At 36.9% G+C, this 17,770-nt stretch overlaps 1 protein-coding gene across 1 annotated transcript in view; it reads right to left on the reverse strand.

Moving 5' to 3' along the window:
- Positions 1-17,770, reverse strand: part of ARHGAP15 (Rho GTPase activating protein 15) — a 609,293-nt gene that overhangs the window by 211,029 nt on the left and 380,494 nt on the right. Inside the window, exon 10 of the mRNA XM_047722466.1 lies at positions 12,095-12,193. Within this exon, the coding sequence (XP_047578422.1) occupies positions 12,095-12,193 (99 nt within the window). The remainder of the gene's footprint in view (positions 1-12,094; positions 12,194-17,770) is intronic.

Below are 17,770 nucleotides of genomic sequence, written 5' to 3' on the forward strand. Positions count from 1 at the left end.
GCGCACACACACACACACCAGCACCAACCCAGCAATCTGCCAAATGTGGTTGCTGTGAAAAAGGTTTTGCTTTAGGGCAATAGCAAACTAGCTCACCACCCCACTGCCCTGTCCACTCCTCACCACACGGTTCTTTGCTGTATCCTGAACTTCCCCTCCTACGGTGAGAGAACATTTCTTCGGAGTGTTTTATTGCCAATATATTTTTACTTTGTATGATGAAATGAAACAGGGGACTGGTTTCATTAGAAAGAGAGGTAAACAGAGCATTAATTAAATTTGCTGATGATACTAAATTGGGAGGAACTGTGGACATCTGTGAAGACAAAAGAATCATACAAATGGACTTAAGGAGTTTAGAAATATGAGCAGGAAATAATAAAAAGAGATTTAGCCTTAAATAATGCAAGCTAATACATTTGGGAAAAGATAATCAGAAACATGGCTATTCAGTGGACAGTAGTTGCCTGGAAAGTGGTGATGGTGAAAGAGACCTAGGGGGTGATAATGGGAAAAATTATACACAAACTTACAGGGAAGTAGGGACGATGCCCAGAGGGTTACATATAAAAGAACCTAATTTTCTGAACCAGAAAGACGATAGTCCTACTCTTATGATACTGTTAGATCTCAAAAGCATCAAATTTGGCTATAGTTAGTTGAATCCCTCATGGTTCAGGTTCATGAAATAATTTAACACTATGTGTTAAGAGACTGGTTTCACCCTATGAAGGATAAGAAAGACTGTTTTGTCTAAAACCTGTCCTGAAACCAGAGTCATTGTTCTATTTCTGTCTTATCTTATCCTATTGTAGACTATTACTAATATGGTGTGTCACATAGATATAGATATGGATATAGATATTGATATGAGTGTAGATACATATTGGCCATGCTGCAAACAATAAAAAAAATCCTTACTTTCACTTTTAAGGTAGTTTCTCTTCCTTCTGGATAATATGACTTCAAATTATGCTTCAAGTGTTATCTAATCATTATCTCCCCTATCAATTCAATGAATCTTCAGCCTACAGGATTTGATTCCCTAAGGATAGATGCATGGATAGATGGATGAAAAGGAATTTTGGATAATATCTGTCTATTCATCCATTTAATAATATATCGTGAATTGAGCCTGTACCATACGCCAGCTTTGGTATGCTAAGCACTGATGAGACAGAAATGAACCAGACACAATCCCTAGACTCTTGGACTCATACTTTAGATAGAAAAACAGGTAAAGACACCAGCCATCACAGCCCCATGCAATAAGTGCTATACTGAGGACAGCAAAGCTGTCATTGGAACACTGCACAGAGCAATCCTAATAATTTTCAAGAGACCATAGAGGGGTGGTTGAGGATATAAATCAGAGAATATTCCTTGACGAAGGGTACTCCTGTGCTATGTACAAGAGGATGAATATGAATTTGGCAGATGGATGGGCAAAGAGATGGTTCTTAGAGAGAAAGGACAACCCATGGGAAAATATCAACCTTCGGAAAAACTTGATGGTTGATATTCCCGGAACATAGGAAGCAGCTTATGAGAATATGAAATGGACAGTAGACAGAGGTCATATGTTTATGGGGATAATTAGGATGGAATTTTGTTTATACTGATGGAAAAAAGAAACCATTGGAGAGATATTTGAAGAAGGCATAACATAATTCTATTCGTGTTCAAGAGGTATAATGTTGTCATGATTAAAAAGGTGGCCTGGATAGAAAACAGAACAAAGACAATGATATTAATTAGGAGGTTTTTCTCAAAAGAAATTACAGGGTTCTAATCAAGCCCATAGCATATGAAAGGAAGAATCAAATTCAAGAGATAGCAAGAAAGGAGAGATTATTAGACTTGGTGAATAATGCTCTGTGTAAGTAGAGAGAACAGTAGAAAATATCCAACGTATCTTTTCTTAGAAGAATGGAGGGGGGAAAAAAAGAAAGAAAAGAATGGGGAAAACAGGCCATGATGCCATTGACTCAGTTAAGGAATAAAGAAGGATGAATAAGTTTGTTAGGGAAAGTCATAAATGCAGTTTGAAGAAGTTGAGTTTGAGATGCTGGAGGAAAATTCAAGAAGGCCTGTTCTTAGATCTCATCTCTGAGAATAAGACATAGCTTGAGAAGTCATTCTGAAATAGGAACTTTGAAGTCATTGAAGAAATCATTGAAGGTTTTGGTATCATTGACATTACACTGAAAGAATGGCTAGAGAAATCCTGGAGTCAGGAATTAAATCCAGAGGAAAACACACATTTCTTATGCTGTCAAACTCTGGGCTAAGCACATGGACTCCAATATTATGCCATGCAATTTCAAATAGAGGCCAACTGCTGATCTTTAAGATGAAAGGAAAGAAACCTTACTATAGTGATTACAATACTGTCTGCTAGGTGTTCTACTGCCCTATGGGGACACTAAAGAGTTAAGTTAGCCCAAACAGTAAAAATGCAAAACATAACAAGAAGACCTTCACTTGAAAGACAAGAAAGATAAGAGTCCTATTTTAATGGCACTTACATATTCAAAGTCTTTAGAGAGCTTTTCGTGATGTCAGCAGAGTTTAACTTTTCTGTCATGAAGTAAATTTGGAGAAAATGAAATCAATATCCAATCGCAAAAATCATTTAGATTTTAGAGTATTGGTAGCCTGTCTTCATTAGCTTTCAACTGATAAGTCTGTGTAGTTGACTAAAATATATACGTATGTATATCTATCTATCTATCTTATTTCAAATTCTTTAACAGACTCTTTCAACTCAAGAGATTATCATCAAGATACAACTTTCCTCAGGTTTATGTAAAAAATAAACACTGAACCAAGAAGGTGAGATGTTCACAGGAAGTAAACTAACACGGAGCAGAGGCAGCATGTTAGTCCAAGTCTGAATTAGAGGAAAAGTTACGGTGCTCTACTTTCTGTGTGGTTTTGAGACCCACGCCTACTCCTGACTATTCTGAGGCATGTCACTTGTAAGTCATAGTTGCCATTCAATTACTTGATTAAAAACAGCAGGCTATTGGTGCTGAAACAATGTTTAATGGGATATGACTTCCTCTGATGAAACGAGTAGAGAATGGGTATTCTATTAGCTGCTGCATGGTGTACTTAAATGTAGTCCCCCAAAACTGATGAACATAAAATCTTTAAGGAAACATACGTTCAAATGTTTGGTGTAGCTGGGTAGAGATAGAAAAGAATATCGTTTAGAACAACATAATACACTGTTATCAGAATGGTTTACATGTTTAGAAAACAGATTGGGAAACCATGCAAATCATACAGTTGCCTTCAATCAACTGTTGGTCATTGATTTCTTTCTTTTTCTTTCTTTCTTTTTTTTTTTTAAGCTTCAACCATATGCAGCTGTAACAATGATGTGCAACTTTCCACAAAGATTTAGGCAATGTTGAAGGTAATTTATCCATTCATTCGTTTATTGAGAATCCGTTATGTGCCAGGTACTATGAAAAGTTAAAAATAAATCCACGCTCTCTATAGGAAGTAACACAGGATGGAGTGAGGGTAATATTTTAAATAGTTTTTTTCTATAAGCTGTGCTTTCACTCTAAAACTCAGGACATTCTTATTATTAAATTAAAAATTGTGTGATTTTACATTTTGGGTCTGCAATCTACTATAAGCTCAAGAACTCTTCCAGCAATATCATTTTAGAGCTATTTTGGTTTCTCAGTTTTTCCTCTTAAAGTGTCCGGTTCCTAATTTTTTGTTGTTGTTGTTGCCTGCACTAAAAATAGGAGGTGGCTAGAAAATTACAAAATTCGGCAAAAAGGTGGAAAACTAACAAAGAAGAGATTACTTGAACCCAAGAAACACACACTTCTAATTCCACAGACTGTAAGATAACCTTTCACAGAATTTAGAAGAATCTGTAAGACCTGTATCTTTTCAGGGGAATGAGTCAATTACTCTAAAACATTCTATAGAGGAAAATATGCCATGTTCAATTGTATGGACCTACTGAACTACTTCTGGAATCTGTATGTCTTTTTTAATATATATGTAGATCAATGATTGGTGCTTAAATTGGCACACTTCACTTGAAAGTGTGAAAATTCCTTGGAAAAAGAAATTCCTAGACATTTTAAAACGGAACATTATTTATTAGGAAACCACAAAAGAGTATAATATTTTGTTCTCCTTCAGAGCTTTCTGAATTAATTAAAAATTTCTTAATTATCACAAATTTTTAATCTCTAGAGAAATGTTTATAAAAATATAATGTATAGATTCTCATTCAACCGATAAACAACAGATTATTTCACAAAACAAAGTGATGCTCTGTGAGAGCTTGATCATTTTTTTGATTATTTTTTTTAATCAGTTGGTTCACATTATGCAACAAGAATTTTTTAAAATTCTGTTTAAAGACTACAAATCCATTTTTGAATCCCAGTGCAACACATATTTGAAAAAAATCTCTGTCTGCCTTATTATTTTTTGCGCCTTTTTATTGAAAACCTGAAAGCTTTCCAAAAGCATGTGATTTTTTTTTCAAATTTTGTAAACATTTGCTTCCAGGCTAAAACATCCTGCCAACTTTCAGCCAAGATTATTTTTATGGTTGAACTATTAACTTCTGAATATGGGGGCTTATAATAGAAAAACTCCCAGACCCAGAACTCTCATCATATAAATGACACCACTATACGATATTTTGGACTATTACATCTTGACATGAGGAGGTGTTGCATTATTTAAATCCTCCATTCACACAATAAGAGACTAATTTCCTAGGGCATTAATTTTGGCTCTGTTTCCCTCCAACTGACTCAAAGGGAAAGTATGGTAAGAACCTAAACTTTAACATGTGGGTGGAACGGGGGGTGGAGGTTGGAAATTAGACTCAGGCTTTATCTGGGAAGAGATATTATTTATTTTCATGCATTCTGGAAGCAAAAGTGTGGGAATATCCACAGACCGATTTGACCAGAGCCACATTGCTGGATACGTTAGATAGCCTTGCTGGTTATTGAACTGCACATTTATTCCTCCATTAACTTCTGTTATGTTTAAACTCTCTTTCTGATAATAAGACTATTGTGTACTGCTCGATGTAGATAAAATCCACGAAATGTCACTAATAAGTACAGTGAGTTGACTCCTAACCATGTGTATACACAGAATTTGTGAACATTCAAGGTAAGCTTGCCATTCACCGCCAGATCAAACTTAAAAGAATTTTCTCCAGTGGGAACACCTTTCTCTGAAACAAAGAAGCAGGTCTCGGGTAACTATAATTGACTTGGTAACTGGCTCCGTCACCGTCTTCTCTTCATGAAGGGACCTCACAGGAGTGCCCTTTTATGCACATTTGTTTTCTTAATTGCAAAATGCTGCTTTTTTCTCTCTCTCCACCTTGTCATCTCTGATTTCTTCTGGTTGTCTTTTCCCAGTGTCTCTTTTATACTCTTGCTGGCTACTTCCTGTTTACTCTTGCCGCTTCCTGTTTACTCTTTTTTGATTTTTGTCTTCCCCTCTAGCCCTGAATGTGGCTTTCTTACAAACACAGAGGCCCCAGCACGATTACCCCAAAGAGCCAATTCCAACTTGGACCCAGCACAACATTATGGCTGACAGGAAGGTGGCTGTCGCTGGGATTGCACCAAAACAAAACAAAACGGAACAAAACCCCAAAACATAAAACTGGACTTAATTTTAACTCAGAAAGAAAACCTAAGGAGAATTTGCGGCAAACTTGCACAGAGCTTCTTTGAGGATCGGTTCTTTAGTAATTGCCTAACTGTGGATGCCTAACTTTAGGCATGAAAAGCAAGCACTTAAAAAAAAAAAAAAAGCAACACATAGGTCAGTGCCCTCCTCAGAAACATTTTTGTCCAGTCCACAAATATTCTCTGGGGAAAAAGAAAAAGTGCTTATCTTGAGTTCTTGAATTTTTTTTTTTTTTTGGGAGCATGTAATTTTTATCAGTTTGTTTTGTTTTTGTTACTTTTTTTTCACTCACTGCTTATAAAACTAGCAAGCAGAAGTCTCTCTGGAACAAGATAGAATCATAAAAGTTTTCAAGAATCTCGTCACAAACTAAACAGTACAAATTGCACATTCCTCATGGAAGTATCAGCCTTTCATGCGTGCCTGGATCCAACCATAATAGATTATCCCAAAGTGGGAAAGAATGAACAGCACAGAATTAACAGAACTGGGAGCAAAGCTTGTCTAGTGAAGGCAATTTGATCTGTACCTTAGGGGTCTGGATTCTCAGGCACTGGGAAAAGACTTTGTAAAGTTTTATTTTTGCAAGTGAGCACTTGCTAGGATCTCAAGAGACAGACTGGTGCACTGAATCGAGAATCAGGGAAGTTATATTCATAAGTATAATGCTTGGTATGTCTTAGCATAATAGCTATGCTATAATACAGCATGTATGTATAATATGTATATAATATAATAAATAATATAATAAATACATACATGTGCATACCTTACCTAATATGCAAATCTGACATATATATAACATAAATACCCATGGATTTAGTTTATATATTTAAAGATCCATGGTTTTATGTATATTTGATGTTCTGAATTTTGGGGAGTCAGATAAGTGTACCCCTAGGTTAGTATATAACTATACCTTCGTATAATATTAACAATTATGTCTAAATATTCCCCCATTGGAGAAATATATTTCATTAACAATGCCATGGGCCTGTTGTGACATTCTCTCAAACTTCATGTAGTAGCAGAGGAATTACCAAAAAGAAATAGTTAAGGTATAATAATAATTTTAGCCATTCTTTTTCCAAGTCGCTATAATCTACCCAAAGATAACTAATTGTTCAAAGTAAACATTCCACTCCGACCACAAAAGGAATCCATTACACAAACATATAATTCACAGTCATTTTTAGTGGGTTGTAAACAGTTTGGAATGAGCATAAAATGGGACAAAAATCAAAGTGAGCATTTTGAAATGAAAAAGTGTTTGCTACAAAAGGTCAGTCCCTTTGCTTGGCAAACTATGTAGAAAAGCCTGGGAAAATGCTGATCACACAAGCAATGAGGGAATTTTAAAGCCAACAGCCTCCTTGTTTCTTTAAACAGACATCGGAACCTATAACTGGATCCTGTCAAACAAACGACAGCAAAAAAAATATAACAGCTGCTAAGAAGTCAAGTTGAGAGATAAAGTTTTCGAGGCTAAGGACCTTCTCAGAAGTAGACTAAAGGTCTTTCTTAAATCTTTAAAGCAAGGTTATGGATCCCAGGGTGGCTTTTGGGCACCAAGTCAAAAATGTAACTTTGTGTATCATTCTTGTCATAGTATTTTGAGTTCCAGAAGCAAGAAAGAGGACAAACTTGTTGATTAGCATCTGCCAAGAGTAGCTTATAGCTGGAATCATCAAATTTGCAAGACACGATACCATTTACTTTTAATTGTGGTTAAAAAAATCCCACATAATATAAAGTTTACCATCTTAGCCATTTTTAAATGTATAGTTCGGCAGTGTTAAGTACATTCACATCATTTGTGACCGATCTCCAGGTGTCATTTTAATGCTGGTAAATAGTCCGTGGGCATACTGACTAGGACTGAGGCTCATGGAAGAAGAATGTGTTGTTAAACCATATTCCAAAGGATGAATGCCTGTCCAAACGAAATTAACCTTTTTAAAGAGTCCTATTCCCTTATAGACAAACATATATTAGGTACATTAAAAATATATTTAGAATAGAAATATACTTATTCATTTAGTTAACTCCATTACGTATGAAAGAAATCTTTGGTAAAGTTTGGTATTGTTGTGTGGAAAAGGACTGTCTTTCAGATATCTCACGTGAAATGACTCCTTATATTGCATTGGTAGGCTATGTGAGGAAAATAACCTGGGAAATAAGGTAAAATTAAACTTCTGCTCTCAGCAGAAGGCTGAAGCCAGACAAATATATGTTTATTATTCAGGGTTGATCATGCCATTTAAAATATATTTAATTGCATATTTAGTATTAAGTAATATTTCATAATATATTTAGTGTATTGGATATACATGATGATTTGCTGTGATTATTACAGTCAAGCTAATTACCTATCATCTCTTCCCATATCTACTAATTTGTGTGTGTGTGTGTGATGAGAGCACCTGCAATCCACTGTCTTAGAATAACTATAGTCATCATGCCTGTACATTAGATATCTCGATTCATTCATCCTATATAACTGCAATTTTGTGCCCTTTCTCCTTTTCCCCCCACTCGCTATTATGTGATTGTTTAAGCAAACAAACTTCCTTTACCTTAAAAAAAAAAAAGAATATTATAAGGTTTATTTCCTCTTCTAGTACCTGTTCTTTTCTTTCATAACACTCATCATCGTTTGGTACTCAGTGAATTGTCCTTTTGCTTAATGTTTATTTCCTCTAGATACTCAATTGGTAGTGTGGAAACTGACACATGGGTAGGCACTAGAGACCTACTTGTTGCTGGATACAACAAACTCTTCGTATGTGTTACATATTCACCCAGGATTTACTGAGTGCTTCCAGTATGCTAGGTACTGTGTGGGGGCTCTTCCCCAGAGACACATCTTCCCAGAGTAGTCAGCCAGTTACACGCTTTACATGAAGGGAACTACAGGTGAAGTTCTTAATATCAACTGCACCAAGGGTAGACTATATACATGAAGTCACATCTCTTAAGCCCTTGTCTTCTGAGCAATACACCTCACCTTACTCTTAAGTAAGCAATTTCTATACACTTTGGGGTCATCCTAAGCTACACAAAGTCTTCTACAAAGTAGTGAAAGGTGGACTTCTCTGCTTAGGTCTGCATACTCCCAGTATGTCACAATGCTTCCTTCTGCATGCTTGCTGCGTTGGACCTCAAAGAAAAGTACTGGATGACCTCAGGCTTTGGGTCATTTTATCATATGTATTGAGCATTAGCTGAACAATGACTCGATATTTGCATGGAAACTGCTTTGGAAGAAAAAACGTAAACCGAGTTTTCCTTTGGCTGCTTACGTTACTCACGCTCTACAACTGTAAAGGCAACACGAGCGTGAACGAACCCCTTGGAAGAGCTTTAAAGACTAACATGCTCCTTTATAGTTTCCCTCCAAGCTCTGTGTATGTTCTCTAGGCTGAGCAGACAAGGTCAGAAACCACAGAAATAACTTTAATCTGGTTATAATAGTCGGTGAAGGGGAGAATGCTCTGGTGGTTTAAGGGAATAAAGGAAACCAAATCAAGATAAGGAAACACGCTAAACAAGTGATTTGCTAAATTGGTTTACATTCGGCTCACTAATAGATTTTCTTCTAGGCATGTCTGTGAGATGTAAAATTTAAAATGTGACTAATATCACTTTACTAGGGTTGATTAAAGAATGCAACTATGCCAAGCACTAGGTAGATTTTCCCTGGTAGACTACAGGAGCATGAACAATTTGGTCTGTCAATTGCAAGCAAGTAAGACAAATAACTGAATGAATGAATGAGTCAATCAACCAATCAATCAATGAATCTATGAATCAATGGTGAGATCTGCCTTCCTGATACTGTTTCATTTAAAATCAAGCATGTGAGAAGCATTAAAAAAATACGATTATAATTTACAGATGATTCTTTTGTAAAGGTGGGGGAAATAATCTTAAGAGGAAAAGAGAGAAAGGAAACAAATCTTTCTATAACACCTGGTGTCCTGCTATAGTGAGTTTTGAGGCCATTTCCCTAAGACTGTTGAGAGTAAACACACACTTTTCATTAAACATGCCTTTCCCATAACTGGTCCATAAGCATTTCCCATGACTCTGCAGTTGAGTATCTTGGCTGGAGGAGGATCTGGCCATTAGAAGGAGGGCTCTAGATATGCTGAGTCCCAGCCGTGCTGAGAGACTTGGCACCTTTATATGCTACCTCCTAATACCAACCCCGGCACAAAATGTCATCGGAAGCCTGCATAAACATTGGACTTAGATTCACATAAATTATTTCTGTCCTAAGGTGCTTTCTGCCAGAATTTAGTAAAAACAACACTTTGGGTAAATAGAATTGGCGTATAAATGTAAGAATATTAATCCAGCAAAATGATCATAGAAAAATATAATCAAAAGTACACATTTGTAAATCTTGCCATGATGGGAGAGGTTTATCTCGTGCCTCTGAGTTTTTATTGAATATTTCCATAGAGTTCCTTTAAGCTGACACTGCCAAAGTGCTTCGAATTATCAGTTGCTTTGTGGAATTGTAAAGTCTTTGAGTTTCATTAAAATGCTTAGGAGTTATTTTAATAATCATATGTGCGATTAGCGCCTGTTTAGTGCTGGATCTACAAATTCATTTTAAGAGTAAACATTGGGACAATGAAATATAATGCCACATATGATTGCTGCTGTCAGCAAAAACATTGTCTTATTTTATTAAAAATCGCCAACAAAATGCCGTGAACAGGAGATACAGTTTCTTTTTATAGGTATTTCCTACTCTACAGTATTACAGTATCTGCACACCACTAGGCTGTATCTAGCAGCGTTTTCATTTTGCCTCTGGTATGTACATAAATAGAGAGGTACAGAGTCCTTTTATTATATGTGCACATGTCTTATTATGTGCAGCTCCCCCAAAGTCCTATTTGGATATTTGCTCTAATATAATAGTGCTCACACCGTCGGTGCTGGGTATTAGTAAGTGGGTGAAGATTTCCTGGAAATGATGATAATTTAGCTATTGGCAATAATAACATTATAACATTCTCAGTGATCCATTTTGGCTTTAAGTACTTATTAAATAATATTTATTCCTAAATTACGAATTTATAAAATTAAATGAGATTGCAACATGCAATAAAAACACACTTCTCTCTAAACAAATGATTCCATTCCTCACAGATAGCTCTCCTTGTATTCATTCTGCTTTTACTGTTTTCTGCCCTCTGTGAGCTCTCGACTCCTCTCTGATGTGTTGATATGCTTTCCCCCAAAGCCACCTCTCTTTATCTACTTTCCTTACCCACTCGTCCCCTTCTTGTTATTCTCTCATTTCCTACTGATATGGGAATAATAGGATCCCAAGGCTGTCCTTACAGTATAATTAAAGTATGAATTTCCAGGAGTTGGAAATTGCAGGCCATTTTTATTATGCTTCTATAATAAAGCCAGGTAACATTGAGAGAATTAAAATGGCTTTTTCCTAGTAGATAACTTGGTAAAGACTTTTTTCCCCTTGGTTCTATTGTTTTAAGAGACTGGGAGCTGAAAATGGGAATAGATTCACCAATTCTTTTTCTGAAAACACCTCTATCTTTTACATGATATATATCCCCCTAGATCCTGGGAATATGTTGTAAACTTGTAACAGATGGCGATGAAGCTTCACATTTTTATACAATACATTTTTCGAGATTCTGCATCTACTGTATGTATCTTCCAGGGAAAATGACCTTGAATGAATGAAGTCATAGTCTGAAGGAAAAACACCCCACAGATAGACCAGCAAAGAAATGATGAGTCAGTTGGGTTTTGTCTTGTTCCCTGTGGTAAGATGAAATAATTTCTCATGAAAAACAGAATGCTGAAAAATAGGATTCAAAGGTTGTTTAACACTGGAGGTGCATCTGTTAATTGTTCCAGGAGAACCAGGTAGCCATATTCTATACTGAACAGAAACACATGGAAGACAGGATATCACTATTTGCAAGTAGGAATGCTATTTGCTTCACTTGGGTAATGTTGGGGGCTTACCAAAAATTGTTCTGGCACAACATCTACCAGCATGAATGTTAGGAGGGTTCTAACACTGTGAGTGCTGCTATTTTATGAATGTTTTATCACTGGCTTGAAAACAAGAAGTTTGCAATTGAATCAACAGCATGTCAGACAGACAAAATATTAAAAAAAAAAAAAAAAAAAGAACATTAGTGGGAATTACTGATGTCCCTATTGTAAAAACAAACTGAAGTTAATAAGAAACTTGATCCTCTTAACCGATTAACAAAAGTCAAGTTTTAATTGCATGGCTTCCCAGACAAATCAAGTGGCACTGTTAACTTGAGCATTGGTTGTTTAGAGGGTGCGCTAATGGGGGGAAGTTGCTGCATATTCAGTTACCCACCTCTTTTTTCGACAGCTTCAATGCATTGCTTTACAAACCGTGGAACTGTGGAATTTTCACGTTCACACACTGTGTGCAGATGAGAGCCAAAAATTTGATCTGCAAAAGAAACAAAGATGAGCTTCATTAAAATCCAAGATTGCGTTGTTCTTTAATTTGATTCTGTTTCCATATCCACTGGGTGCTGAAATCTGTGTCTTGCATAGGAATCATTGTTGTTGTTGTTTTTTGTTTGTTTGTTTGTTTGAATTCCAAAGGGTCTACTGCAGAGATACAAAGGCCATAACTCCCTCCGTTATGGAACAGGACTCTGGACCCAGAGAAAGAAAACGAACACTCTGCCATCGATTAGGCCGGGATGACAGAGTAAGTTATAGTCTCTCTGGGCATAACTTTGTTGTTTATAAAATAATGACAATGAATTAAGAAAACTTCTACAAAGTCATTAATCTTAATGAATTGGTGTCTTGAGTGTTTTAGAAGAAACTTGTTAATGATCACCAAAATTATAATTTTATAAGTATATTTAGAAGATTTGTTCAGTGGGTCAATGATCTTTGAAGAGGCAAGTTCCAGGAGATTTACTTTGAAGTGGATTTCTTAACATCTCTCCTGCCTCGAATGCCCTTCCTCTTCCCTCATCTAAGTATCCCCTTTCCTTTATAGCTCAGCTCTGACCACACTTTATCCACAAACTCTTTTCTTCCTCTCTTGGTTTTGTGTCTCCTTTAACATCGGTTCTTTGGAATACCAGTTCCTCAGGATGTTGATAGGCAATTTGGGGAAAAAAAGGCCTGTGATCAAAATGGTTTAGCAATGTTGGGTTAAACAAAGTTAAACAGGTTTCTTTCATGTGTATTTTTACAACCTGTGACAGGCCCATCTGCGCTTGGGAATCATCACAAAGGCCTGGAGGACGCAAGATTTCCCAAACTTATTTGAGTAAGATCCTTTTATTTCAAAGGGCATCTCTCCAGACTAATGCTTCTGAGAACACACTCTGAAATCCTAGCCTAGTCTTCTCATTTGAAACACGATTTATACTACCTTGTATTGTGTACTTACATTTATGATATATGGAATGTATTTTCTCAAAGCAGATTTGGAGTCTCTACATGCTCTATGTGTTTGCAGAGTCACCAGTGCTTTGCATAGACTCTGGCTCACAGGATTCATTCACAGATATATATATATATATATATATTTTAATTTAAATTTTATTATTTTTTTTAAAACATATAATATATTTTGATCCCCAGGGGTACAGGTCTGTGAATCGCCAGGTTTACACATTTCACAGCACTCACCATAGCACATACCCTCCCCAATGTCCATAACCCCACCCCCCTCTCCCAACCCTCCTCCCCCCATCAACCCTCAGTTTGTTTTGTGAGATTAAGAGTCACTTATGGTTTGTCTCCCTCCCAATCCCATCTTGTTTCATTTACTCTTCTCCTACCCCTTAACCCCCCATGTTGCATCTTCTCTCCCTCATATCAGGGAGATCATATGATAGTTGTCTTTCTCTGATTGACTTATTTCGCTAAGCATGATACCCTCTATTTCCATCCACGTCATTGCAAATGGCAAGATTTCATTTCTTTTGATGGCTGCATAGTATTCCATTGTGTATATATACCACATCTTCTTTATCCATTCATCTGTTGATGGACATCTAGGTTCTTTCCATAGTTTGGCTATTGTAGACATTGCTGCTATAAACATTCGGGTGCACGTGCCCCTTCGAATCACTACTTTTGTATCTTTAGGATAAATACCCAGCAGTGCAATTGCTGGGTCATAGGGTAGTTCTATTTTCAACATTTTGAGGAACCTCCATGCTGTTTTCCAGAGTGGTTGCACCAGCTTGCATTCCCACCAACAGTGTAGGAGGGTTCCCCTTTCTCCGCATCCTCGCCAGCATCTGTCATTTCCTGACTTGTTCATTTTAGCCATTCTGACTGGTGTGAGGTGATATCTCATGGTGGTTTTGATTTGTATTTCCCTGATGCCGAGTGATATGGAGCACTTTTTCATGTGTCTGTTGGCCATCTGGATGTCTTCTTTGCAGAAATGTCTGTTCATGTCCTCTGCCCATTTCTTGATTGGATTATTTGTTCTTTGGGTGTTGAGTTTGCTAAGTTCTTTATAGATTTTGGACACTAGCCCTCTATCTGATATGTCGTTTGCAAATATCTTCTCCCATTCTGTCAGTTGTCTTTTGGTTTTGTTAACTGTTTCCTTTGCTGTGCAAAAGCTTTTGATCTTGATAAAATCCCAATAGTTCATTTTTGCCCTTGCTTCCCTTGCCTTTGGCGATGTTCCTAGGAAGATGTTGCTGCGGCTGAGGTCAAAGAGGTTGCTGCCTGTGTTCCTCAAGGATTTTGATGGATTCCTTTCTCACATTGAGGTCCTTCATCCACTTTGAGTCTATTTTCGTGTGTGGTGTAAGGAAATGATCCAATTCCATTTTTCTGCATGTGGCTGTCCAATTTTCCCAACACCATTTATTGAAGAGGCTGTCTTTGTTCCGTTGGACATTCTTTCCTGCTTTGTCAAAGATTAGTTGACCATAGAGTTGAGGGTCCATTTCTGGGCTCTCTATTCTGTTCCATTGATCCATGTGTCTGTTTTTGTGCCAGTACCATGCTGTCTTGATGATGACAGCTTTGTAATAGAGCTTGAAGTCCGGAATTGTGATGCCACCAACTTTGGCTTTCTTTTTCAATATTGCTTTGGCTATTCGAGGTCTTTTCTGGTTCCATATAAATTTTAGGATTATTTGTTCCATTTCTTTGAAAAAAATGGATGGTACTTTGATAGGAATTGCATTAAATGTGTAGATTGCTTTAGGTAGCATAGACATTTTCACAATATTTATTCTTCCAATCCAGGAGCATGGAACATTTTTCCATTTCTTTGTGTCTTCCTCAATTTCTTTCAGGAGTACTTTATAGTTTTCTGAGTATAGATTCTTAGTCTCTTTGGTTAGGTTTATTCCGAGGTATCTTATGGTTTTGGGTGCAATTGTAAATGGGATTGAATCCTTAATTTCTCTTTCTTCTGTCTTGTTGTTGGTGTAGAGAAATGCAACTGATTTCTGTGCATTGATTTTATATCCTGACACTTGACTGAATTCCTGTACAAGTTCTAGCAGTTTTGGAGTGGAGTCTTTTGGGTTTTCCACATATAGTATCATATCATCTGCGAAGAGTGATAGTTTGACTTCTTCTTTGCCGATTTGGATGCCTTTAATTTCCTTTTGTTGTCTGATTGCTGAGGCTAGGACTTCTAGTACTATGTTGAATAGCAGTGGTGATAATGGACATCCCTGCCGTGTTCCTGACCTTAGCGGAAAAGCTTTCAGTTTTTCTCCATTGAGAATGATATTTGCGGTGGGTTTTTCATAGATGGCTTTGACAATATTGAGGTATGTGCCCTCTATCCCTACACTTTGAAGAGTTTTGATCAGGAAGGGATGCTGTACTTTGTCAAATGCTTTTTCAGCATCTATGGAAAGTATCATATGGTTCTTGTTCTTTCTTTTATTAATGTGTTGTATCACATTGATTGATTTGCGGATGTTGAACCAACCTTGCAGCCCTGGAATAAATCCCACTTGGTCGTGGTGAATAATCCTTTTAATGTACTGTTGAATCCTATTGGCTAGTATTTTGGTAAGAATTTTTGCATCTGTGTTCATCAAGGATATTGGTCTGTAGTTCTCTTTTTTGATGGGATCCTTGTCTGGTTTTGGGATCAAGGTGATGCTGGCCTCATAAAACGAGTTTGGAAGTTTTCCTTCCATTTCTATTTTTTGGAACAGTTTCAGGAGAATAGGAATTAGTTCTTCTTTAAATGTTTGGTAGAATTCCCCCGGGAAGCCGTCTGGCCCTGAGCTTTTGTTTGTTTGGAGATTTTTGATGACTGTTTCAATCTCCTTACTGGTTATGGGTCTGTTCAGGCTTTCTATTTCTTCCTGGTTCAGTTGTGGTAGTTTATATGTCTCTAGGAATGCATCCATTTCTTCCAGATTGTCAAATTTGTTGGCGTAGAGTTGCTCATAGTATGTTCTTATAATTGTCTGTACTTCTTTGGTGTTAGTTGTGATCTCTCCTCTTTCATTCATGATTTTATTTATGTGGGTCCTTTCTCTTTTCTTTTTGATAAGTCTGGCCAGGGGTTTATCAATCTTATTAATTCTTTCAAAGAACCAGCTCCTAGTTTCGTTGATTTGTTCTATTGTTTTTTTGGTTTCTATTTCATTGATTTCTGCTCTGATCTTTATGATTTCTCTTCTCCTGCTGGGTTTAGGGTTTCTTTCTTGTTCTTTCTCCAGCTCCTTTAGGTGTAGGGTTAGGTTGTGTACCTGAGACCTTTCTTGTTTCTTGAGAAAGGCTTGTACTGCTATATATTTTCCTCTCAGGACTGCCTTTGTTGTGTCCCACAGATTCTGAACCGTTGTGTTTTCATTATCATTTGTTTCCATGAATTTTTTCAATTCTTCTTTAATTTCCTGGTTGACCCATTCATTCTTTAGAAGGATGCTGTTTAGTCTCCATGTATTTGGGTTCTTTCCAAATTTCCTCTTGTGATTGAGTTCTAGCTTCAGAGCATTGTGGTCTGAAAATATGCAGGGAATGATCCCAATTTTTTGATACCAGTTTAGACCTGATTTAGGACCGAGGATGTGATCTATCCTGGAGAATGTTCCATGTGCACTAGAGAAGAATGTGTATTCTGTTGCTTTGGGATGAAATGTTCTGAATATATCTGTGATGTCCATCTGGTCCAGTGTGTCATTTAAGGCCTTGATTTCCTTGTTGATCTTTTGCTTGGATGATCTGTCTATTTCAGTGAGGGAAGTGTTAAAGTCCCCTGCTATTATTGTATTACTGTTGATGTGTTTCTTTGATTTTGTTATTAATTGGTTTATATAGTTGGCTGCTCCCACGTTAGGGGCATAGATATTTAAAATTGTTAGATCTTCTTGTTGGACAGATCCTTTGAGTATGATATAGTGTCCTTCCTCATCTCTTGTTATAGTCTTTGGCTTAAAATCTAATTGATCTGATATAAGGATTGCCACTCCTGCTTTCTTCTGATGTCCATTAGCATGGTAAATTCTTTTCCACCTCCTCACTTTAAATCTCGAGGTGTCTTAGGGTTTAAAATGAGTTTCTTGTAGGCAACATATATATGGGTTTTGTTTTTTTATCCATTCTGATACCCTGTGTCTTTTGATTGGGGCATTTAGCCCATTAACATTCAGGGTAACTATTGAGAGATATGAATTTAGTGCCATTGTATTGCCTGTAAGGTGACTGTTATTGTATATTGTCTCTGTTCCTTTCTGATCTACTACTTTTAGGGTCTCTCTTTGCTTAGAGGACCCCTTTCAATATTTCCTGTAGAGCTGGTTTGGTGTTTGCAAATTCTTTCAGTTTTTGTTTGTCCTGGAAGCTTTTAATCTCTCCTTCTATTTTCAATGATAGCCTAGCTGGATATAGTATTCTTGGCTGCATGTTTTTCTCGTTTAGTACTCTGAATATATCATGCCAGCTCTTTCTGGCCTGCCAGGTCTCTGTGGATAAGTCTGCTGCCAATCTAATATTTTTACCATTGTATGTTACAGACTTCTTTTCCCTGGCTGCTTTCAGGATTTTCTCTTTGTCA

The sequence above is a fragment of the Lutra lutra genome, chromosome 3 (genome assembly GCF_902655055.1).
Source record: "Lutra lutra chromosome 3, mLutLut1.2, whole genome shotgun sequence".
NCBI classification, from domain to species: Eukaryota; Metazoa; Chordata; class Mammalia; order Carnivora; family Mustelidae; genus Lutra; species Lutra lutra.